At 41.3% G+C, this 26,595-nt stretch overlaps 1 protein-coding gene across 4 annotated transcripts in view; it reads left to right on the forward strand.

Annotated features, from left to right (window-relative positions):
* The first annotated feature begins 17,975 nt into the window (after window positions 1–17,975).
* Window positions 17,976–26,595, forward strand: part of pou2f3 (POU class 2 homeobox 3) — a 30,335-nt gene continuing 21,715 nt past the window's right edge. For all 4 annotated transcript variants that reach the window (XM_041174582.1, XM_041174580.1, XM_041174581.1 and 1 more), the window contains exons 1-2: window positions 17,976–18,225; window positions 18,334–18,423. In XM_041174582.1, coding sequence (XP_041030516.1) covers window positions 18,357–18,423 — 67 coding nt within the window. In that variant the 5' untranslated portion in view covers window positions 17,976–18,225; window positions 18,334–18,356. The remainder of the gene's footprint in view (window positions 18,226–18,333; window positions 18,424–26,595) is intronic.

The raw sequence follows: 26,595 nt of genomic DNA on the forward strand, positions 1-26,595 counted from the left end.
TGTCTGCACCGACTCTCCAAATGAGCATTATTACCTAGTGCCATTGCACTGTCTTTTCCCCATACACATTGTTTCTATTCAAATAATTATCTAATACCCTCTTGAATGCCTCGATTGAACCTGACTCCACCACACTTCCAGGCAGTGCATTCCAGACCCGAACCATTCATTGTGTGAAAAAGTATTTTCTCACATATTTGCTTCTTTTGTAAATTCTGAATGAGAACTCTTGATCCTTTTACCAATGGGAACAGCTTCTCCCTATCTATTCTGTCCAGCTCCCTCATGATTTTGAACATCTCTATCAAATCTCCTCTTAGCCACCTTCTCTCCAAGGAGAACAGTCCCAATCTTCAATCTATCTTCGTAACTGAAGTTTCTCATCCCTGGAATCATTCTTGTAAACCTCTTCTGCATTCTATCCAATGTGTTCATATCCTTCCTATAATATGGCACCCAGAACTGTACACAATACTCCAGCTGAGGGCAACTGAGCGTCTTATATAAATTCAGCATAACCTCCTTGCTCTTGTACTCTATGCCTCTATTTAATAAAGCCCAGGATACTAAATGCTTTATTAACTACTCTCCATCTGTCCTGCCAACTTCAATGACCTATACATATATACACCTAAGTCTTTCTGCTCCTGCACCCCCTTCAAAATTTCACCTTATTTTATACTGTCTGTCCACGTTTTTCCTACCAAAATGCATCACCTCACACCTCTCCACATTGAACTTCATCTGCCACCTTTCTGCCCACTCCACCAACTTGTCTATGTCATCTTGAAGTTCACAATGCTCTCCAGCTTAGTGACATCTGCAAACTTTGAAATTGTCCACTGCACACCAAGATCTAGATCATTAATATATATCATGAAAAGCAAGGGTCCCAATACTGACCCCTCGGGAACTCTATTACAAACCTTCATCCCAAAAAATATCCATTGACCACTTCTCTCTGCTTCCTATTTTTCAGCCAATTTTGTATCCACGTTGCTACTGTCCCTTTTATTAAATGAGTAATAACTTTTTTCACAAGTCTGTTGTGTGGCACTGTATCAAATGCATTTTGAAAATCTATGTACACCACATCAACAGCATCACCCTCATCGACCTTTTCTGTTACCCTTTCAAAAAAAATCTGGCAAGTTAGTTAAACATGATTTCCCCTTTAGAAATCCATGCTGGTTCTTCCTTATCAACCCATGTTTTTCCATGTGACTAATTCTATCCTGAATAGTTGTTTCTAAAATCTTGCCCACCACTGAAATTAAACTGACTGGTCTACAATTGCTGGGCTTATAATTGTCATGAAGCTATTAATGTATATAATATTTTGGAAAATATTTTTCTTTTAAAATAGAGATTTAGTCTGGGGGGGGGGGGGTCTTAAGTGTCTTAATTGGATTAAAACCAGTTAGCCTGGGTGCTTAGATGTGTACCAGTTTTGATATGTAAGAGAGTGAGTGTGAATTTGCATTTTTTGAATAGAGTGTTCAAGAGGTGGGGCTAAAAAGATGAAATGGCCACAGGAAAACTGGACATTATTATTACAGTCTAAGTTGTTAGGTAGGGTACGAGGTATATGCTTCGCTTTCAGAAGAAATGTTGGTGAATTATGATGTGGTGTAAAAAGCTATTTTGAGTGCATGTGAGTTGGTTTCTGAAGCATACAGGCAGAAATTTAGGAATATGAGAAAACAGCCTAGGCAAACTTATACTGAGTTTGAAAGGGTAAAACAAAGTAATTTTGACTGGTGGATACAGGCGTTAAAAATAGAGACAATCTATACAGCTCTTAGGGATGTAATTTTTGAAGAATTTAAAGATTCAATCCCTTCAGTAATGAGAACTCATGTGGAGGAACTGAGGGTTGATTCTGTAAGACAAACAGCAGAGATAGTTGATGATTATGAGTTAGTTCATAGAGCTAATCCTTTTTTTCCATCACCCTTTCAAATTGGAAAAGGAGGAAAAATGGGGAAGTGAAAGGAAGGTAGGTAGTCATGGAAGAGAAGGAGGAGCTGGAAGTTCCCAGGAAGTTTTTTCTCAGAACAAAATGAAAGTACTGAAGGCAGTAGTGATATTTGAAAATTGAGGTGTTTTCATTGTAATAAAGTGGGGCACATAAATTCAGTATGTTGGGAGATTGCAGGAAAAATCTGTAGGAATTATTGGGGTACAGAAAAGCTCTGGAAATAGAAGTACTGTGGGTTCTGAGGTTAAGGCACAGGAGAAATCAATAGTTTGTGTGCAGGTGAAACAGGGAGAATCATATAAGGTAAAGAAGTGAGATTGTGTTCACAATTTACTCAAGAATTCTGAGGAGCAGGTCACAAAAATGTTTAAAGACTTCATATGTGAAGGGAAAGTCTTTCCATGTGTACAGGGTGGAGTAGGTAAAGATGTTAAAATTTTAAGAGGCACAGGGGCTAGTCAATCCTTATTGTTGTGGGATAATGATATTTGTTTTTCAGAGGGAGTGTTGCAGGATAAGGTAATAAAAATCTATTCCATTGTGGAAGATAAATTTAAAGAGCAGATGGAAGACAGGTGAGGTTATAGTTGGAGTGGTGGAAAAATTGCCCATTGCAGGGGTTCAATTTATTCTGGGTAACGATATAGCTGGATCGCAAATGTGGGTGATGCCTGTGGTAGTTGCGCAGCCTGTAGAAGTATTTTCAACAGAAGTGCTACAGAAGAAACATCCTGGATTGTTTCCTGATTGTGTTGTAATGAGATCAAAGGCTCATCGGGAAGAACGAGATAAGCAGGCAGTTCAAAGGAAGAAGAAGGTGTCAAAATCCAATTAGCTGGCACTGCATTTGATAACATTGTTCAGGAGGAAGGAATGCAGGACAGTTCAGTTGAAGTGTTTAACTCAAAGAGGTTAGTGGAGTTACAGAAAAATTATTTGTAATTAAAATAGTTATATCAGAAAGCTTATTCAGAAACTGAAGCAAAATGTATTCCAGTATGTTGTTAACTTTGAGGAAATATATTAATGAGAAAGTGGCGGTTGGATCATATCTCAGCAAATGAAAGCTGGAGGGAGGTGCATCAGATTGTTATCCCATTAGGGCATGGAAATGAGATTCTGAGAATTGCTCATGAAGTTCCAATGGGGGGACATTTAGGGATTAGGAAAACACAGGAAATGATCCAGAGATTTTTTTGGCCAGGATTGCATAGGGATGTAGTCAAATTCTGTACAACCTGTCATATATGTCAAGTAACAGGAATCACAAGCAATGATTAAGCCAGTGCCTTTAATCCCAATACCAGCATTTGAAGAACTTTTTACCAGGGTTATGATTGTGTAGGACCCCTCCCTAAGACTAAAAATGGGAATCAGTTTTTATTGACAATAATGGATGTGTCTACCAGGTTTCCTGAAGCAATATCTTTAAAAAAAATTACAACTAAGAAGATTATGTAGGAGTTAATTTTTTTTTTTACAAAATATGGTTTACCTAAGGAAATACAATCAGATCAGGGGGTCAAATTTCATGTCATAGCTGGTTAAGGAAGTAATGAACAGTTTGGAGATAAAACAGGTTAAGTCAACAGCTTATCACCCAGAGCCACAAGGAGCTTTGGAAAGGTGGCATCAAACTTTAAAAATTATGATAACAGCATACTATTTTGATTATGCACAGGATTGGGATACAGGAATTCCATTTTTGTTATTTGCTATTAGAAATGCTCCTAACACATCGACTGGTTTTAGCTCTTTTGAACTAGTTTATGGTCATGAGGAAAGGGGACCACTGAAATTGATTCATGAGTAATTTGTAGGTCAATATTCAGAAACTACTATCCTGGATTATATATCAAATTTAAGGGAAAGATTGAACATGAGTTGGCTAGAGAACATTTAAAATCTCACAGCAAGCAATGAAAGTGAAAGCAGATAAGAAAGCTAAAATTCAATGTTTTGTTTCTGGAGAGAAAGTACTAGTTTTGTTACCAGTACCAGGGGATTCATTAAATCAAGATTTAATGGGCCTTACAGGATTAAAAAGAAATTCAGTGAAGTAAATTATTTAATAAATACTCCAGATAGAAGAAAGAAACAGAGGGTGTGTCATGTAAATATGCTTAAAAAGTACTTTGACAGAGAAGAGAAACAAAAAGAGGTATTAGTGATGGTGGATGATGAGAAAGAGGTAGAAGTGCAGGACTCTGAAATTGATCTTCCTCTAATCAAATTGGATAATGAGGGGGTGCTTGAAAATTTAATTGAAATATTGAATTACCTTCCAAGCAAGTGTCAAAGTGATTTGGAAAAGCTATTGCAGTCACAAAAACCTATTTGTGGAAATAAGTTGGCAAAGACACATTTAGCTTTACAAGATGTATGTATAGAAATATCATCTTCAATAAGGCAACAGCCTTATAGATTAAATCCTTCAATGTTATCACAAGTACAAAAATAAATTGATTTCATGCTTCAAAATGATATCATTGAGTCTAGTTGCAGTAACTGGAGTTCACCTATTATACTCGTAGTGAAACCGGATGGAACACACAGACTGCATGTGGACTATCAAAAGGTGAATGCGGTGACAAAAGCAGATTCATATCCTATGGAGGATTGCATTGAGAAAGTGGGAAAATCAAAATTTATCACAAAGATTGACTTGCTAAAAGGATATTGGCAGGTACCATTGTTGGAGAGAGAAAAAGAGATATCAGCTTTCGTAATGCCAAGTGGACTATATCAGTTTAAAGTCATGCCATTTGGTATGAAGAATGCACCTGTGACTTTCAAAGACTGACAAACAAAGTAATTGCAGGTCTAAGCAATTGTGTAGTTTATATTGATGCCATAATCGTTTTCAGTCAGACGTGGGAGAGGAGCATCTGGAAGAATTATTTACTCGACTACAAGAAGCTAATTTGGTGGTGAACTTGGCTAAAAGTGAATTTGCAAAAGTGCAAGTTACATATCTAGGCCATACCATTGGACATGGTAAGGAGACTCTGACAGATGTGAAAGTCAACGTTATCGTGGATTTCCCAGTGCCTACAACAAAACGAGAAGTTTTGAGATTTCTGGGCATGAGTGGTTTTTACCAGAAATTTGTACTAAGTTTTAGCCAAGTGGTTGCCTCACTGACTGAGCTATTAAAAAAGAACAAGATGTTTCAATGGACACTGGACTGTCAGAAGTCATTCGGTAGTTTGAAAACTGTATTAACTATGACACCAGTGGTGAGACTGCAAAACTAGCTGTATCCATAGCTAAAACTTTTGTGGAAGTAGAAGATATAACTCTGATTGGGTTACAAAAAGTATCTAAGGGTAAGATAACAGAGTTGGCAGATAAATTGCAGTTGAGGTTACCTGTAGGGGTAAAGAAAGCAGACATAATTGATGTGATAGCACAGCATTTGAAGTTGGAAGTGTTACCTGACACTAGTGAGTCACAGCTGGAGGTAGTGAGACTTCAGTTACAAATTAAGAAGCTTGAATTTGAACAAGCAATGGAAATGAAAAAGCTTGAACTAGAGGCAGCGGAAAAATAAAGAGAAAAAGAGAGAGTACTTCAAAAAGAAATGGAAAGGCAAAAACTTGATCTTCAGACGGAAAAATTAGCAATGGAAGAACAGGTGAAGGAAAAGACAGACTGCCGACTTAAAAAGCTGGACTTTAAAAAACAGATCTCAGATGCTGAGGAAGGTTCTGATGATGAAAAAACCTTCAACCTAAAACCCAATGTTTAAATTTATGCAAGCTCTTCCAAATTTTGAAGAAAGAGATATGGAGGCATTCTTTATTTCATTTGAAAAGATAGCTAAACAGATGAAAACAAAAATACCTGGAAAAACTCAGCAGGTCTGACAGCATCTACGGAGAGGAACACAGTTAACGTTTCAAGTCTGTATGACTCATCAACAGAACTAAGGAAAAATAGAAAAGAGGTGAAATATAAGCTGGTTTAAGGCGGGGGAGGCGGGGGGGGGGGGGACAGGTAGAGCTGGTTAGAGGGCCAGTGATAGGTGGAGATAACCAAAAGATGTCATAGACAAAAGTCCCACCCCCCGATAAACCAGCTTATATTTCATATCTTTTCTATTTTTCCTTGGTTCTGTTGAAGAGTCATACAGATTCGAAACATTAACTGTGTTCCTCTCTGCAGATGCTGTCAGACCTGCTGAGTTTTTCCAGGTATTTTTGTTTGTGTTTTGGATATCCAGCATCCGCAGTTTTTTGCTTTTAGCTAAACAGATGAAATGGCCACAAGAAAACTGGACATTGCTGTTTCAGACTTGGTTACTGGGTAGAGTTCCTGAGATTAATGCTTCACTGTCATAAGAAGTGTCGGTGGATTATGATGCAGTAAAAAAGGCTATTTTGACTGCATTTGAGTTGGTTTCTGAGGCCTACAGGCAGAAATTTAGGAATATAAGAAAACAGCCTGAGCAAACTTATACTGAGTTTGAGAGAGTAAAACAAAGTAATTTTGACCGGTGAATATGAGCATTAAAGGTAGCAACGACATATGCAGCTCTTAAGAGAAATAATTCTTTTGGAAGAATCAGTAGTGAGAATTCATGTGGAGGAACAGTGAGTTAAAATGGTAAGTTAAGCAGCAGAGATAGCTGATGATTATGAGTTAGTTCTTAGATCTAAACTTTTTTCTCGTCACACTTTTAAATCAGAGAAGGATAGAAAATGGGAAGGTGAAAGGAAGGTAGGTAGTCAGGGAAAAGAAGGAGTAGGTGGATATTCCCAGGAAGTTTTTTCTCTGCCAAAAAGGAAGGTGCTGAGGGTAGAAGTGACACTCGAAAATTGAGGTGTTTTCATTGTTATAAAGTTGGGCACACAAAGTCAATGTGTTGGAAATTACAGGGAAAATCTGTTGGAATTATTGGGATGCAGAAAAGCTCTGGAAGTAGAAGTGCTGTGGGTTCTGAGGTTCAGGTGCAGGAAAAACAGTGGTTTGCGTACAGGTAAAACAGGAAGAATCAGTGAAAGGTAAAGAAGTGGGAATGTGTTCACAAATTACCCACGAGAATTCTGAGAAGCAGGTTGCAGAAATTTTTAAAGATTTTGTATATGAAGGGGAAGTCTTTCCATGTGTACAAGGTGGTGTAGCTAAAGATATTAACATTTTAAGAGACACAGGGGCTAGTCAATCCTTAATGTGATAGGATAGTGATATGGGTTGTTCAGAGGGGATATTGCAAGAACGGGTATGCTAAACCTATTCCATTGTGGAAGGTAAATTTAAAGAGTAAGTGGAAAACAGGTGAGGTGATTATTGGAGTAGTGGAAAAAATGTTAACTGCAAGGATTCAATTTATTTTAGGTAATGATATAGCTGGATCACAGATGTGGGTAATACCTATGGTAGTTGAGCAGCCTGTATAGGTGTTTTCAACAGAAGTGTTGCAGAAAGAGCATCCTGGATTAAATCAGATCATGTGGTAACTAGATCACAAGCTCACAGGCTGAAACATGAAGAAGAGGAAGTTAAAAGACTGGGCAAAGGTGTTGAAGTTCAATTGTGACACTGTATTTGATAAGATTGTTCAGGAAAAAAGAATGGAAGAGAATGCAGCTCAGGTGTTTCACTCAAGGCAGTTGGTAGAGTTACAGCAAAAGGATCTATGCAAAGGATCCATCCAATTATATCAGACAGCTTGCTCAGAAACAGGGACAGAATGTATTCCAGAATGTTATTACCTTAAGGGTCATGTGTTACTGAGAAAGTGGTGACTGTATTAGGTTTCAGCAGATGAAGAATGGATGGAAGTGCATTAGATTGTTATACCATTTGGATATAGAAATGAGATACTGAGAATAGCACATGAAATTCCAACTGAGGGCCATTTAGGAATTAGAAAGACACAGACAAAATTACAAAAAGATTTTATTGGTCTGGATTTCATAGATATGTAGTCAAATTCTGTAGAACATGTCACATATGTCAGGTGATAGAGAAACCACAATCAGTGATTAAATAAACATCTTTAATTCGAATTCAAGCATTTGCGGAACCTTTTACTAGGGCCATGGTTGATTGTGCAAGACCATTCCCTAAGACTAAAATCAGTACTTAGTGACAATAATGGATGTGTCTACAAGATTTCCTGAAGCAATACCTTTGAGGAACATTACAACAAAGAGAGTTGTGGAAGAGTTGATTAAATGTTTTACAAGATATGGTTTACCAAAAGAAATACAATCAGATCAGATTCAAATTTCATGTCACAGCTTTTAAGGAAGTAATGAATCATTTGGGGATAAAACAATTTAAGTCAACAGTTTACCATCCTGAGTCACAAGAGGGTTTGGAAAGATAGCATCAAACTTTAAAAATCATGATGAGGGTGTGAAGTCAGGGCTATCCACAGGATTGGGGTGGGGAATTCCATTCTTGTTATTTGCAATTGGGCAGGTTCCTAATGCATCGACAGGATTTAGCTCTTTTGAATTAGTCTATGGTCTGAAGTAAGGGCATTGCTGAAATTGATTCATGAGAAATTAGTGGGTCAAAATTTGGAAATTACTCTCCTGGATTATGTATCAAACTTCAGAGAAAGGTTGAACAGAGCATGCGAGTTAGCTAGGGGACATTTAAAGATATCACAGCAAGTGATGAAAGTGAAGGCAGATAAGAGAGCCACAGCTTGTAGTTTAGATGCTAGAGAAAAAGTGTTAGTTTTATACCAGTATCGGGTGACTTGTTAAAGGCAATGTTTAGCAGGCCTTACAGGATTGAAAAGGAACTGAGTGAAGTAAATTATTTAATAAATACTCCAGATAGAAGAAAGAAGCAGAGGGTGTGTCATATAAATATGCTTAAAGAGTATTTTAACAGGTAAGAGGACCAAAAGGAGGTATTAATGGTGGTAGATAAAGAGAAAGAGGTAGAAATAAAGGACTCTGAAATTGATTTTCCTCTAATCAAATTGGATAATGAGGGGGTACTTTATTTAAATTTATTAAAAAATTTAAATGTGATGTTGAGTTACCTTACAGACAAGTGTCAGAGTGATTTGGAGAAATTATTGCAGTCACACAAAACTATTTGTAGGAAAAGCTGGGGAAGACAAATTTAGCTACACATGATGTTGGTGTAGAAGGTTCATCTTCAATAAGGCAACATCCTTATAGATTAAATCCAGCAAAGTTATCTCAAGTACAGAAAGAAATTGAATTCATGCTTCAAGATTACAGCATTGAGTCTTGCTGCAGTAACTGGAGTTTGCCTATTGTGATGGCACCAAAACCAGATGGAACACAAAGACTGTGGGCAGAATTTTGCCCTTGATGGGCAGGCAGGCCCAACTGACTCGGCGGCAGGCGGGCAGCCAATCGCTGCCACCAAAATGGGGCCCGCCACCATTTTAAATGGGCGGGCCAATTAAGGCCTGCCCAGCGTGTCACCCAATGGGAAGCGCTATGCACTTCCTATGCGGGTGGCGGTGGGGGGGGGGGGGGGGGGGTGGATTCCCCAGCTGCCAGAGTGCACTTTTTTGCACACGCGCATGAAAGAGTGCACATCTCCCTGAGGTAAAGTGCTGCCTCAGGGACATTGCTGAAAGGCAGTGACACTTTAAAATTAGAAAAGTTTAAAAATCATTAACATGTCCCCCTCATGTGAAAATGCCACACAAGATGGGACATGTTAATGAAATGCACAAAAACTTTATTACAATTTTTTAATTCCGATATCAAACCTCATCCTGCCACTGGATGAGGTTTGTAAAAAAATCACTTACCTGCCCGCCGGTTGGGCCCATGCGCTGAGCCGAAGTTCGCACAGGCCCCTCAAAATCCTGGTCGATTGGAGAGTTAATGGCCTTAACGAGGCCTTTAATTAATGGCGGGTGTGCGTCCCACTGCATAGCACCTGCCGACTGAAATATTGGGATACCGTGCTCTGACGTCAGGATGCTCGCGCAATGTCAGTGCACGACATTTTAAGCGCTGGCGTGCAGACTCCGCCACCCGCACGCCAGCCAGAAGATTCAGCCCTGTGTGTGGATTATTGAAAGGTGAATGCAGTTACAAAAGTGGATTCATATCCTATACCATGGTTGGAAGATCGCATTGAGGAAGTGGGACAATCAAGGTTTATCACAAAGATTGACTTGCTGAGAGGATATTGGTAAGTACTGTTATCAGAGAGAGCAAAGGAGATATCGGCTTTTGTGATGCCAGGTGGACCATATCAGTTTAAAGTCATGCTGTTTGGTATGAAAAATGTATCCACAATATTTCAAAGACTGACAAAGTAATTGCAGGACTGAGCAATTGTGCTGTTTATATCGATGACTTGATAGTTTTCAATCAAACGTGGGAGGAGCATTTACAACATCTGGAAGAAATATTTAGTCGAATACAGGAAGCTAATTTGGTAATGAATTTCGCCAAAAGTGAATTTGCAAAAGCGCAAGTATCATATCTAGGCCATATCATTGGATATGGTAAGATGGCTCCGAGAGATGTGAAAGTCAAAGCTATTATGAATTTCCCCATGCCTACAACAAAATGAGAAGTTTTGAGATTTTTGGGCATGAATGGGTTTTACTGGAAATTTGTACCAAATTTTAGCCAAGTGGTTGTTCCATTGACTGAACTATTAAAACAGAACAAGAAGTTTCAATGGACACAGGAGTGTCAGAAGGCATTTGACAGTTTGAAAACTGTATTGACTACAACACCAGTTTTGACAGTATCCAATTATGCCAAGCAATTTAAGTTGGCACTGACACAAGTGATATAGGCATTGGGGCCATACTGTTGCAAGAAGATGAAACTGGAGTTGAGAAACCAATAGGATATTTTTCATGGAAGTTGAACAGAGAAAATATTCAACGATCGAAAAGCAGACTCTGGTGTTAGCATTGCAGCATTTCGAGGCTTATGTTGCAAACAATTCATCAGAAATAATTGTTTATACAGACCACAATCCTTTGAAGTCTCTGGACAGATTTGGAGACCAAAGTGAAAGGCTGTTCAGATGGAGTTTATTACTGCAATCATTTGACCTACAGATTATACATGTGGCTGGATGAGAAAATCTAATTGCAGATGCATTGTCGAGAGTTTAAAGCTCAAATGGAAATTGAACATTTAAAACCTGGACTCTAGACTGAAATGTCTACTGCTGATATCAAGAACTTGTACATATATTGTTATGTTAATGCATGCATCTGGTAATGTAATACTGTGAGTGTATAGGTAAGTATAGTAGGTAGTGTAAAATGGATTAAGAAAATGAAGCTATATTTTTAAATTATGACAGTTCATTTTGCCATGTGGAGGGAGGTGTCATGAAGGTTTAATGATTTTCATAATATTTTTCTGGTTTATTGTAAAGTAGGTTTATGGAGGTTGTGTTGTTCTGCCTGTGTGTGTGATTTAATTACATTTTGTAGCCAAGCAGACTGCAAGTTGAAGTTATCAAAAGAAGTAAGGTGTAGAAGTGTCTTTAATATGCTAATGAGTAAACATGGTTGGGGTCTTATTATGGAAGGTGAAAAGGAAATTTGCATTTTTAGATAGATGAAGGGGGATTTGAATTTCAAAGAGGTTAATGAGAATAGTAGCAACAAGAAAAGATTTGTATTTTGAGAAAGGTAAAAGTTCCAAAGACTATGGAAACAATGGAATTTACATATTAAAAAGGGAGAAACATATATAAAGGAGAATGAGGCTATGTGTGAGGGGAAGGCATTGCAAGATCTAGCAGAAGTGCAAGAAGCCTCCAGTATTTGTGCATAAACCTATTGTCTACAGAAACTGAAGCTGGAGAGAGCCATTTTGAATTCCACTGTCCAGGGTATTGTGTTAGTTTGCTGGATCTGTTTAAAATCTAATATCTATTTTTGGACTGTTGCCTTAAAGGGAGGTGTAACTGGGAACTAGGTAATTAGGGATTTTAGGAGTTGTTGTAGTAGTAATTTGTAGTTCTATGTATGTGCTTGAAATCCTCTCTTTTGTTAATAAATATTTTAATTTTAGTTTTTTTAAAAAAATCTCTAAAGTCTTTGTGGGCTTATTACTGCATCTTGTGCATGCATCTTGAAATAAATACAAATTGCAAAACCATTGTGGCAGCACAATCATGTTTCCCTTGTGGATTTGATCTGCCTGGCACACATCATATGCTGCATCATAACAATGCCTTACAGGTTCCCTTGGAAAGAACCAGAGACAAAGAAATTGAGCACTGTGGTCACCTTCAAAGCGACTGGTAGGGAATACCCTCCAACTCTACATGGTGTCAGGTCTTTACGAAGAATTTGGCATATGTGATGTACCGGGTCTTGGGACAAGCATAGGCATGCATAGCATTGCCTCTTACTCATTTGTAAACAGGAGACTCTTCTACAATAAACTTACGATGGGTCTGGCAAGTTGTCCCCATTGTCTGGGTCTTTCCTCCTGACCCTCATTTCACGCTTTGGCTCCACTTGACCATGTCCCTCCTGCTGGAGCTGCACACAGAGTCACCTCTCCCTCCCTCCATTGCATTAAGACCCTGACAAAGGCAGCATTGAGCCCTGGATCCTTATGTGCTTGTGCCTTCTCTCAGAAAGGAAACTTTGAAGACATTAATTATTCAAGGGGCAAGAAAGTGAAGCTCAGAAGATGACACATTTGGAGACTGTAAGGGTCCAAAACTTTTCCTGCCCTACTTGCATGTTGGCTGATGCTGCCTTGTCCCTGAGACACTAGCACACACATCGAGGTGACCAAGATGGCATCGCAGAGATGTAACATCTTGAGCCCTACATGAGATACTAAAGTTTAATTGAGTTGAGTGACCCAACCTAGTTCTGTGCTCCAATCTCTGATGTGGCTATTAATGACCAGTCAGTTTTTTAAAATTCATTTATGGGATGTAGGCATTGCTGCCTAGGCCAGCATTTATTTCCCATCCCTAATTACCCTTGAGAAGGTGGTAGTGAGTTGCCATCTTGAACCACTGCAGTCCATGTGGTGAAGGAGTTCCAGGATTTTGACCCAGCAACAGTGAAGGAACGGCGATATATTTCCAAGTCAGGATGGTGAGTGACTTGAGGGGAACTTCCAGGTGGTGGTGTTCCCATGTACTTGTTGTGAATAGATACCCCTTGGCTCATTAGACATGTCAAATCTGGTGAACATGTGACAGGTCTTCGCTATTGCTTGCATTTCCAAATTCTACATTCCTACGTGTTACTCTTGAGATGCAGCGACTGTGATGTGAAGCCTCTGAGTTCTGAGTAGCCCTTTAACAGTGCTAATGAAATCATTGGCTTTCAGTGGCTTTCATGTCAAGGAGGTCTTCCTCCTTTCTTTCTAAGCAGACTCCTGTTCACTCCTGAGGCAACAAACAGTTAGAGTGCGATTCCAGAAAGGACCCCTTGTGTTCGCCCTTCCCCCTCACTGCCGTTCCACAGTCTTCCTTCCCCTTTTCCTACCTTGTGTTTACCAAGCCCATCCTCGCCTCACAGTCCACCCCCAATTGAAGTGCTAGTTTCTGAAAGTGGAGGCCTGCATTAGTGCCACACACAGTGGTGTTCCTCAGGACAATGTAGGTAAAGAACAGGAACAGACCAACCCCACAGCCCCAGCAGAGTGGCGTTCATCACAACAAGACCGGCTCAGGGTTATGGCTGGTAGGCTATGGATGTTCCACTCACCTCGAAGTTACCAGTGAACTGATGTCTGACTTGTGCAGGTCAGCGCATTTCAAATGGGTTTGAGGCTGATGTAATTTCCCACAAGATTGGAAGATGTGACATGATTCTGGCGAGCAGCTGGTTTAATGACCATTCATGAGGTGTTAATGAATGCAAATGGCGCTCACACCACTAGTGTGAGATAACCGACCTGCCATAAACCCGCCATCAGGAGAACTACAAGCTGTTTTTACAACGGCGGGTTTCTGACTTCTTGCCTGCCACTGGATTCTCCTCTCACCCACCACAAAACCCACCCTGAGCACAATGGGAAAATTCCACCCATAATCTTCAGGCACAGATGTGATCATGAAGTCATGACAACTGTATGTCTTGAGAAGGCATAAGGTGAAACCACAGAGTGAGGGAGATGTGTCAGTGAAAACCAGCTATAGAAAGAGAGGGGCTAGCATCAGAGGGGTTAAGGGTGAAATAAAATAGACTGAATAATGATCAGAGCATAGGAACATAACGTTTAGGAGCAGGAGTAGGTATATTATTAATTGTTAGCAGCATTAGATGAGTGTGAGGATGGAACTGTTTGGGTAGAGGAGGCAAATCAATATTAAATCAATATGTTGGAAAACCTGAAACAGGGCTGTGAATACAAATCAACTCCCTGAGGTACTCATGGATTGTTTAGTCACACAATATGTGAGGCATTTTGTAGAGTGAGGCTGTTTTCAATTTGCTTTTTAGCACCTTGCTAGAGCCAAACTGGAGATTAGTAACCCGGAGATCAGTTACCCAAGACCCAGTAATCGGGGTATTGGTCCAGAATTTAAGAAGCCAAGGCCACAAAGAACAATGGGATCAGGAATCTGGGGTTAGGAATATTGGTAGAGAAAATTACAAAGAGACATTAATAGGTCAAAAGTGTGGGTGAAGGATTCTAATTCATAAATGTGAGGTCATCCATTTTGAATCAAAAAAGCCAAGGGGGAGGGGCTGGTCAATGGGTGGGGAGGAAGCTGGGCCCTGGGTGGGGTCTGGGGCTCGGTGGAGAAGCTGGGCCTGATGGGGGTGGAGGGCTGGTTGGGTAGGGTATGTGTGGGGAGTTATGGACTGCAACCGTTTGATGCAATTGGTTTACGCCAATGTTTAGGCTCCACATGACCCTCCAGCCACCTCAGTCTGGTCTCCATATTATAAAAATGTAGAGGAGAAGATGTAAAACAAATATTTACTAGGATGATATCAGAATTGAAAGGTTATATCTATCAGGAAAGATTAAACAGGCTGGGGCAGTTTTCCCTAGAAAAATTAAGTTTAAGGGGTGGCTTGATAGAGACTTTAATATTAATAAAGGATTTGTTAGGGTTCACATAGAGATGTTTCTGTTTGTTGGGGAGACCAGAACTAAGAGGCCATTAATATAAGATAGTCACTAATAAATCTGACAGGAAATTCAGAAGAAACTTTTTTTTACCAAGATGGTGAGAATATGGAAGATGAACTCATTATGGCAATGGTTGAGATGAATAGTATAGTTGCATTTAAAGGGGAAGCTAGATAAACATGAGAGAGAATTGTACAGAAGGATATGCTGATGGGGTGGGAAGAGGTTCAACATTGGACCTGTTGAGTTAAATGGCCTGTTTCCGATTGTAAATACTTTGTAAGGAGTATTCGCAGTGCACTCAGTGCAGTCCCACTAAATTCTAAACAACAAATTTGATATAACTTGTGGGGGAATCTAGAATGAAGAGGCACAGTTTCAGAATAAGGGGCCTCCCATTTAAGATGGAGATGAGAATGAATTTCTTCTCTAAAAAGGTAGTTAATCTTTGGAATTCTAAGAGAATAGCAGATGCTGGTCATTGAATATATTCAAGGCTGAGTTAGATAGATTTTTGATCAAGAAGGGAGGGTTGGGGGGGGTGGGGTCAGGCAGGAAAGTGGAGTTGAGGCCACAGTCAGGTCAGCCATGATCTTATTGAATCACAGTGCAGGCTTGAGGGGCCGAATGGTTGCTATGTAACTTCTCTTTTCAATTCTATACCTCTAGAAATTAACCCATGCATTATTTTTACATAAATGATTTGAGCTGCCAGAGGAGCATAGTATGGCTGGGACTCAGGAAGGGTAGATGGTGCCTTATCTGTAAGAGAAGTGACTACTGCAGAGACCTGAAGATCTGTGAGAGAAGAGGCTACTCCAGCTCTGAAGAAGAGTCATACGGACTCGAAATGTTAACTCTGTTTTTCTCCCCACAGATACTGAGTTTTTCCAGCATTTCTGATTTTACTCCAGAGACCTAACCAAGTTCAAATGATGTTGTATTGGTGCCATCTCTAAGCTATGTGAAAGAGGGACTGCTGGCTGAAAACAAGTATAGAGTTAAAATGACAAGACTTCAGCCATTCGTCAGTTAAACATAGTCACATCATTGTAATTGGAAGCAAAATGCATAGAGTTTGGACATTAGAGAAGGTGCAGAGGATATTTACCAAATTATTCCCAGGGAGAGAAGTCGTTAGATCCTTAGAGCAGACAAGTTTGAGGGGAGATTTGATAGGTGTTTAAAATAAGGAAGGCTATGGATAAAGAAAATAAGAAAATGTTTGCAATGGCAGGAGAGTTGGTAACCAGAGGAAAGGGTTTTAAAATAATTGAAAGATGAGGAGATCCTTTTTACACAGTGAGTTGTTGTGATCTGGAATGTGCTGCCTGTGGAAACAGATTCAATATTTATTCTTTCATGGGATGAGAGTGTCACTGGCAAGGCTCGTATTTGTTGCCCATCCCTAATTGCACTTGAACTGAATGGCTTTGTAGGCCATTTCAGAGGGCAGTTAAGAGTCAACCACATTACTGAGAGTCTGGAGTCACATGTAGGCCAGGCCAGGTAAGGGTGACAGATTTCCTTCCCTAAAGGATATTAGTAATTTCAAAAGATCAGAATAATTTATACTGCAGGAGAAAACAGTACTGATTGGTTGGCAAGTAGATTCTGATTGGCTGAGGTGTTGTCATGGTGAAAGCAATGAGGAACTATAGGTTCCCCAGGCAATTCATAAAAGGTTCAAGGCTTGAACATATTCCTTTTGTTTGCAGAGGATGGGTCCCTGAGTATGAATGTATTTTACTTCTAGCAAGCATAAATGAGGCATGTTACAAGCTCGACTGATCATCTTAAATGAGTTGTTAGTGCAGCTATTAGCACACTCAGGGTTGTTCAGCAAGTATTGTCCAACCAATTCAACACCCTTTTCTCCTGTAGTATAAACTGTTGCATTGTTTGAAATTTGGTATTCTTGTATTTGTCCTGATGAGTGCAAGGTGAAAAGCTTCAGTAACATGTCTCCCCTACAGCAATAATCAAGTTCTGTAACACCAAGTGACTGGTATTCCGTAAATGAAAAGAGGAAAAGCAGGACACAGGGACTGATTGGATAGCTGTTGTTTAAAATCACAGCTGAAGAATCTGGAAATTACAAATTTTAGTTCAAATTAAAAAGTGCAACAAATGAAAGTTTGTAATATCTTGTTTCAATTCTGTGAAGCTGTTTTGTAACTGCTCCTGTGTTTCAGGGAGTGTGTGGAACTGATGTGTCGTTTTTTCGTTCAACTTATTCTTTAAGAAGGTCAAAGAACCAGCACATACGTGGCGGACCGAATGGCCTCTTTCAGTATCATTCTATGATTTGCACATTGAGCAAGTTGCATGAAGAGCGTTGATTATATCATTCGGAGTGTGGCTGCAGTCAGGCTACTACTAGGCCACGATTGGGGCTGCCACTGGTGACGTTATGTAGAATAGTTGTTTCTATTTTCGAGCGTCTCCCTCACTGGTGGGGAGTTCGAGTCCCAGTTTGTGCTAAAGCTTAAAGTTTATCTAATTTTGGGCTTCGGCCGATTCCCGAGAGGAAAAATCTTTATATCCAAAAATCGGATGTGATATTGAATCCTGAACACATGAATCAATGATTGTTGGTTCTCAAATGCCTTAAATGAGAAATTTGCAGCAGGTTTTATATGAATAACTAAAGCTGCTTATGCGATGGTTGGAATATAACCCGCCACAAATACAGGGCAGCACCTTCACTCAATACTAGCCTTTGAATTCTTAGTTATAAATAACAAAGTTAAAAGGTAATTCTGTTTATTCAGAGCTGGTAGTTGTTGAGTTAAACAAATTAAGGAGGATGAGTTGGCTCCGGCTGCACAAGCTCTGATGATGATATGCAAATAATTCTTTGTCAGGCACCCGAACTCACACCGAGCGAAACTGTCAAAAGCAACTGCGACCCACCTGCAGCGACTCAGGGAATCCAAATTTGCCTAAATTATACCGAACTCTTAACTGCCTCTCACCTGCCGCTTCAGCAGGGAGTAAGTAGGTTATTTTTTTTTAAAAAGAGGACCAGAAATGAGGGACTATGTGGAGAGACTGTTAGATCTTTCCTGGTGAGTTGGGAGAGTTCGGCCCGAGTTAAGCAAGGTCATTATTGGTGAACATTTTACTCATTAGGAAGAGGAAAAGTCTATTCATCTACGTACCTGAAGTGAGTTTCTGTTGTGTTTGAAGGTAAGAGTAGGAGCGAGAAGGAGAATGAATGATTCATTGATTCTGTCATGTTATTACCCATTTGATGGCTTCATTTTACTGGCTGTTTCTGTGTTTTATTAAAATCAGCTGTTTCCTTTCGCGACTGGAGGATGAGTGTCGGCACAGATAAATCATCGGATGTTGGAACTGGTGTCTCGCAGCAACACGAGCGAACAGGTAAAAGCGTTTGGAACTTAAACTTTGTATGTAGGTTATGCATCTCGCTTGTTGTGAATCAATTTTACAATAGATGAGTCACTAATTGTTTTTACAGCAAGTGTCCTGAATAGAGACAAGTCACAGCCGTTAATCTGGTATCTAACTATTTCCATCAATGATTTAATTTCCATCCTCGGAACTAGTCTCTTCAGAATTGAACAGAATTCGTTAATCTTCCGAGAGAGAGTGACCACTTTATTACTCTAAAATGTGATGCACTCCATAGCCTGTCAGCTACTACCAGTTTACCGGCACAGCTATTCTTTTTATACTGTTTATCATCAAAGACCAGAACAGCAGAAGCTGTTTTAAGAAATCCCTGTCAATGTTCCCAGTATTTTGGGGGTGTGCGCGGCAGGAAATGCAGTTGCCCCTTTTCGATCTCTCTGTTCGGGTTTAGACTAGTCCCAACACCCAGAGTTTACAGGATGAAAGGCGGTCCCAGATCCTATTGGGGTTTAATGGGGGTTGAGATTGAGGTTTGAAGGTGGTCAGTGGGCACAGTTGTCTACTGCGAAGATTTCCAGAAATCTGAGTGAATCGATGTACTGGATTAAATTGAAATGATCCTTTATACCCGTTCTGCTGCTATTGGCTGTAACAATGTCCGCCATGAACTCTCTTCACTCCTTTTTTGGTTAAATTTGTTGGTGATCCTGTGCTGTCCCAGTCACAAACACTCATTGTGAAATGTTGGAACTTGTGGATCATTCTTGTTGTTTTATATGAGAATAGTGTTTCCTGACACTGCTGTAACATTCAGCAGTCACTGGCGTGTGAAGAGTTAAAGAGGATGTGAGACTCCTGAGGAAGGACACTCTAACCAGAGTGTTCCTCACTCCCTCACCTGGCTGCACTTTCCCAAAGGCTGTGGGCAGACTATTGTCCTGGTTACTGTTCCCGTTTTGTTTCATTCAATCTCGATGTGAAATTGGGAACTGGCTGTCGGGTCACGCGATTTTGCTATCTTCACCTAAACCCATAACCAGCGCCTATCGGCCCAGTTTTCTCTGTCCACCTTTCGGTGCCTCACCTGTTGTGAGCCTTGACGATTCCCCCGGGGAGGGGGTAGATCGGGCCTGGCTCGCTTCATGCTTTCCCGGGTATTCGGGACAGTGTCATTGGTCAGCATACTGGGCAGAAGCAGCCAGTGGGGAACGTCTGCCACTGAATAACGTTTTCTGCCTGTGGAGTCTCGGAGATACCGAGTCGCAGGATTGGAGAGGAAAGTGAAGTTTAAGCAGCGCTTGCACTGCGGGAAAGTGCTGGTTTATGTAGCTGCGGGTATATAGTGAAGCTCGCCCTCTATTCCAGGCAATTGGAAGGATTTGGGTGCTTCTGGTAATAGCAGTTTGAAGGCTGACAGACCAAGGGGTGCATCACAGTCAGTCTAACCTGACTTTACCTCATATTTAATCATGCAGCCTCCAGCTGGTTAATTTGGAGCAGGATACCCCTCTCGCCGCCTCTTCAAGCTCCGAGTAGAACCCAGTACGACTGACCCAGACTCCGCCGCAGTTTGCGCTCCTGTTAAGCAATTTCATACCTATTACTCCACTAACAGCATCTATATATAAAAGGCCAGTCACTCAACCTATCAGAGCTCTCTGAAGGGTCATTCAGACCCGAAACGTTAACTCTTTCTCTCTCCACAAATGCTGTTAGACCTGAGTTTTTCCAGCATTTTTTTTAAAATTCCAGAACACTTCATAAACCTGAAGGCCTCTGTCAGCTCACCCAGTTCTCCAACTGCAGCCTGAATAAGGCCTTGTACAAGGCTGGCCGTGCTGACCAGGAATTCTAAGTTGACATTTTGATGTTAGGGGCTGTAGACTGAGTCTCTGCTGGCCAGGCTGTGCAGTCAAGATTTCTAGAGATATTCTCCAACATGTTGATGGATAAGCTGGAAGACAGCTGCACACAAGATTGATAGAATATAAATAATCTCGGAATGGAAACCACACGACAGTATCACAGAATCTTTACAGTGCAGAAGGAGGGCCATTCGGCTCATCAAGTCTGCACTGGCTCTCTGAAAGAGCATTCCACCTAGTCCCACTCCCCTGCTTTATCCCTGTAACCTTGCACATTCTCTCTTTTCATGTAGCAATCCAATTCCCTTTTGAATACCTCAATTGAACCTGCCTCCACCACCCTCTTAGGAAGTTTGTTCCAGACACCAGCCACCCTCTGGGTGAAAAAGTTTTCCTCACATCATTTACTCCTTTTGCCAATTATTTTGAATCTGTACCCTCTAGTTCTTGATGTTCTCTTGAATGGGGACAGTTTCTCACTATTTACCATGTCCACACCCCTCAGGATCTTGAATACCTCTATCAAGTCTCCTCTCAGCCTCTTCTCCAGGGAAACCAGTCCCAACCTCTCAAATCTATCCTCATTGCTACAGTTCTTCATCACTGGAATCATTCTTGTGAATCTCCTCTGTACTTCCTCCAACATCTTCACATCCTTCCTCAAGTATGGCACCCTGAACTGGATGCAGTACTCCAGAGGCCTAACTAGTGTCTTGTACAAATGCAACTAATTAACTAGTCACTGACAGACTCCAATTAATGCAGGATTGTTAACTATATAGAGAATTAGCTTGAGAACACTTGGGAACATAGGAGCAGGAGTAGGTCATTTGGCCCTTCGAGCCTGCTCATGACTGATTTTCTATCTCAATGCTATCTTCCCACACAATCCCCATATTCCTGAATGTCATTGGTAACTAGAAATCTATCAACCTCTGCTTTCAACATACTCAATGACTGAGTCTCCACAGCCTTCTGGGGCAAAGAATTCCAAAGATTCACTGCCCACTAACTGAAGAAATTCCTCCTATCTCCATCCTAAATGGTCTACCTCTATTCTGTGTCCCTGGTTCTAGACAAACCCCTCCCCTCCCAACCAAGAGAAACATCCTTCCACATGTACTCTGTCAAGCCCTATAAGAATTTTGTACACTTCAGTGAGATCACCTCATTATTATAAACTCTAGAGAATACAGGCCCAGTCTCCTCCATCTCTCCTCCTAGGACAATCCTGCCATCCCAGGGATTAGTCTGGTGAAGCTTCATTGCATTCCCTCTAAGGCCAGTATATCCTTAGGAAAGGAAACCAAAAATGTACACAATACCCCAGGCGTGGTTTCACCAAGGCTCTATACAACTGCAACAAGATTTCTTTATTCCTTTACTCAAATCCTCTTGCGATAAAGGCCAACATACCATTTGCCTTCCTAATTGCTTGCTGCACCTGCATGTTAGCTTTCAGTGACTTAAGAACAAGAACAACCAGGTCTCCTTGCACATCAACACTTCCCAATCTCTCCCCATTTAAGAAATTCTCTGCAGTTCCACCAACCCTGCCAGTTGTTGGTTAGACAAGTGATAGGTAGGGATGACTGGGGAGTCTAGAATGTTGACTAAAAGTTGAAGTTCATATGATTTCAGAGCAAGGGTGGGCCATTCAGTCCCTCGAGCCTGCTCCACTATTCGATAAGATTATGGCTGATCTGACTGTGGCTTCTACTTTCCTGTGTACCCCTATACCGTCCAACTCCTTAGTCAGTCAGGAATCTATCTAACTTGGCCTCAACCCAGCCTCCATTGCTCTCTGGGGAAGATAATTCCAAAGACTAACAACCCTCTGAGATTAAAAAAATTCTCCTCATCTCTGTCTTAAATGGGAGACCTCTTATTTTTAAACTGTGTCCCCTACTTCTAGTTTCTCCCACAAGGGGAAACATCCTCTCAGCATCCACCCTGTCAAGTCCCCTCAGGATCTTATGTTTCAATAAGATTACCTCTCATTTGTCTAAAATCTAATGGATACAGAACCAGAAAAAGCAAAATACTGTGGATGCAGAAAATGATGGAAAAACTCGGGGTCTGACAGTATCTGTGGAGGGATTAACACTCCCTTTGTCTTGTGTCCATACATCTGTCAATCTCTCCTTAGCCCTCACCTATCACTGACCACCTATCCTGCTCCACCCCCCTAAGCGGTAGAAATTTCATCACGTTTCTACTCTTTAGCTCTGAAGGAGAGTCATATGGATTCTCTTCATAGGTACAGAACCAGCCTGCCCAATCTTTCCTCATAAGATAAACCCTTCATCATAGGAATCAGTTGAGTGAACCTTCTCTGAACTGCTTCTAATGCTATTATATCCCTAAAGTAAAGAGACAAATATTGTACACAGTGCTCTAGATGTGGTCTCAGCAATGTCCTGTACAGCCGTAGCAAAACGTACCTACTATTATGTTCCATTCTCCCCGCAATATGGGGAGAAGGCGGTAATGTCACTGGACTAGTAATCCAGAGGCCCAGGCTAATGCTCTGGGGACATGGTTCAAATCCCACCATGGCAGCTGATAGAATTTAAATTCAGTTAATAAAATCTGCAATTATAAAGCTAGTCTCAGTAATGGTGACCATTATGAATCTGCCATCTTTGCCTAGTCTGGCTTACATGTGACTCTAGATCCACAGCTGTTCTCTGAAATGACCTAGCAAGCCACTCAGTTTAAGGATAATTAGGGATGTGCAGCAAATGCTGGCCTTGCCAGTGACACTCGCGTTCTACGAAAGAATAATTTTTTTAAAATCCCATTTGATAAAGATATTCAAAATCACAAGGGATCTGGGCAGAGTAGATAGGGAGAAACTGTTCCCACTCATTAGAGAATTGAGAACGAGAGGGCAAAGATTTAGGATTTATTGGTAAAAGTGATGTGAGGAAAAACTTTTTCATGCAGTGAGTGGTTAAGGTCTGGAATGCTCTGCCTGAGTGTGGTGGAGGCAGTTTTCAAAACCGGAATTAGACTGTTATCTGAAAAGGAAGAATGTGCAGGGTTACGGGAGAAGGCAGGAGAACGGCACTAAGTGAGCTGCTCATTTGGAGAGCTGGTGCACACACGATAGGCCGAATGGCCTCCTGTGCTGTAACAGTTCTGTGATTCTGTGAACTGCCTTCCTAATCACCTGCTGTATAGCAACTTTTCCTGATTCAGTTCGCTGACGGCACAAAACTGGGTGGGGAATGTGAGCGGTGAGGAGGATGTAAAGAGGTTTCAAGGTGATTTAGACAGGTTGAGTGAGTGGGCAAATATATGGCAGATTCAGTATAACGTGGATAAGTGTGAAGTTATCCACTTTGGTAGGAAAAACAAAATGGCAGAGTATTATTTAAATGGTGATAGACTGGGAAATATTGATATAAAAAGGGACCTGGGTGTCCTTGTACACCAATCACTGAAAGCAAGCATGTAGGTGCAGCAAGCAGTTAAGGCAATTGGTATGTTGGCCTTCATTGCTAGAGGATTTGAGTCCAGGAGCAAGGATGTCTTATTGCAGCTCTACAGGGCCTTGGTGAGACCACACCTGGATTATTGTGTGCAGTTTTGGTCTCCTTACCTAAGAAAGGATATACTGCCATAGAGGGAGTGCAGTGAAGGCTCACCAGACTGATTCCTGGGATGGCAGGATTGTCATATGAGGAGAGATTGGGCCGACTAGGCCTGTTTTCACTGGAGTTTAGAAGAATGAGAGGAGATCTCATTGAAACATATAAAATTCTGACAGGGCTGGTCAGACTGGATGCAGGAATGATGTTTCCTCTGGCTGGGGGACCTAGAACTGGGGTCACAGTCTCAGGATATGGGGTAGACCATTTAGGACTTGAGATGAGGAGAAACATCTTCATTGAGGGTGGTGAACCTGTGGAATTCTCTATCTCACAGGCCTGTGGGGGCCAAGTCACAATGTGTTTAAGAAGAAAATTGATAGATTTCTGGACTCTAAAAGCATCAAGGGGTCTGGGGAGAGTGGGGGAGTACGGCGTTGAGATATGATCAGCCACGATCATATTGAATGGCGGAACAGACTCGAAAGGCTGAATGGCCTACTCCTGCTCCTATTTTCTTTGTTTCTATGTACCAGGACAACCAAATGTCTATGTACCTCAGAGTTCTGAATCTCTCTCCAATTAAATAATGTGCTGCTTTTCTATTCTTCCCAAAGTGGACAAGTTCACATTTTCCCACATTATACTCCATCTGCCAAATTTTTTGCCTATTACTTAACCTATCTATAATCCTTGTGTTCTCTTCACAACTTGCCTATCTTTGCTAAATTTGCTGATGTCACAATAATACCTTCGGTCCCTTCATCTCAGTTCTGTCAGTCCAAGACCATTCTCTCAATATTGGCTCAGTACTCGGGTGGTAGAGGTGAAGGCTGGGATTGCGGGAGTACTGGGGGAGTTGGAGACTGGGGTATTTATTGTTCCTGCAGTTTGGATCTACCTTCTCGAAAGGCCCAATCACCGCATCCTGAATACATTGTTTTTGCTGAACTGTTCCTCATTTGCATACTGATTCGGTTATGTGAAACTAGGACTTATTTTCCTCACTTTTTTAATAATCCCTTGCTTTGTCATCTCTCCTCTCGGGGCCAGGAACACTTTAGTCAGCAACTGACCAAATTAGTTTTTAAACTCGAGTTTTGAACAGCGGGGACTGCTAAACCTGTTCTGTGTCCGCAAATGGTCAGTGTCGGGTGCTGCCTCCTGTTGGGGTAACTGATGCAGTGAGACCGGACTCACCATATCCCCACCGGACTCACCATATCCCCACCATCTCCTCACCTAAAGCCACGTTTTCCAGGACTAATTAGCCTCTGATCAGCTCATTTATCGGTCAGAGGATCAAAGGGACAATCTCTGAACTGGGTGACTCAGTCCTCTACATGGGCACACACATACACACTCCGAGGCAATGGAGAGGTTGCCATAGAGATGGGCTCCGGCTGATTTGCATTTTTCTAACTAATTTTCATAGTGGAGCCTTGTGAGAAGGAAGGATTTACATACTGGAGGAGGGCAGCCTGGCCGTGTGGGAGCAAAGAGGAGCTTATTTGAAATTCAAATCGGGCACCCATCAGGACTGCAGCGTTTGTGGAGAATTAAATAACATGGAAGTAGCAGCTTTTGTTACGTTCCATTCCCCACAATAAATCCGAGCCTACCACCCTCCCCGGAGGCATCGTTTGTTCCCATGGCAATTAGCTATTTGGCTATGGAAGGACATTTTGCTGTCGAGTTAAATCCTCGGGTTACACACTACAGCCAGTTTGTCCCATTGGTATAGTTGGGGAACACCCCAACCCCCCCGTGTGGACTCTGTCCCTCTGAAGCTAATATGTGGAAACAAATTGCGCCTAGCCCTTCTCGATGTGTGTGCGGGGGTAGGAAGCTGGGGTGGGTGGAGGATGGGGGTTAGGTGGATGGCGGTGGGTGGGGTGGTAGAGAGAAAGTCACCATATTTAGCAAGTGTACCTACCGAGTGAAGGAAGGCTAGGCTGGGCTATGATGCTTTTCACAGTCAAATAGAGGCCAAACTGTGCCTGACTCATGGTATCACATCAAAGGTTATTATGAAAAATAAAAGTGCAAGGTATTGAGGGCAACACCATGGATAGAAGATTGGCTGACTGGCAGAAAGTATGCATAAATGGGTCTTTTCGGATTGGAAGGATGTGTGGAGTGGAGTCCGGCAGGGGGCTGTGTTGGGGCCTCAACATTTTACGATTTACATCAATGATTTGGATGAGGGAAGCGAAGACGTGGTAGCTAAATGTGCAGGTGACACAAAGATAGGTAGGAAGGTAGGTTCTGAAGAGGACATGAGGTTGCAGATAGATATAGATTGAGTGAATAAGCAAAGATCTGTCAAATAGAGTTTAATGTGGGGAAAATGTGAAGTTGTTCACTTTGGCAGGAAGAATAAAAAGCAGAGTATTCCTTAAATGGAGAACAGCTGCATTATTCTGAGGTGCAGAGGGATCTCAGTGTTCTAGCACATGAGTCACAAAAGGTTAGTATGCAGGTACAGCAAGTAATTAAGGCTAATGGAATGTTATCCCTTATTACGAGAGGGATTGAACATAAAAGTAAGGATGTTTTGCTTCTGTTATACAGGGCATTGGTGAGATCGCACCTCAAATACTGTGGGCAATTTTGGTCTCCTTATTTAAGGAAGGATGTAAATGTATTGGAGGCGGTTCAGAGGAGGTTTATAGGTTGATACCTGGAATGAATGGGTTGCCTTATGGTTAAAGGTTGGA

Source organism: Carcharodon carcharias, chromosome 25, assembly GCF_017639515.1.
Source record: "Carcharodon carcharias isolate sCarCar2 chromosome 25, sCarCar2.pri, whole genome shotgun sequence".
NCBI lineage: Eukaryota > Metazoa > Chordata > Chondrichthyes > Lamniformes > Lamnidae > Carcharodon > Carcharodon carcharias.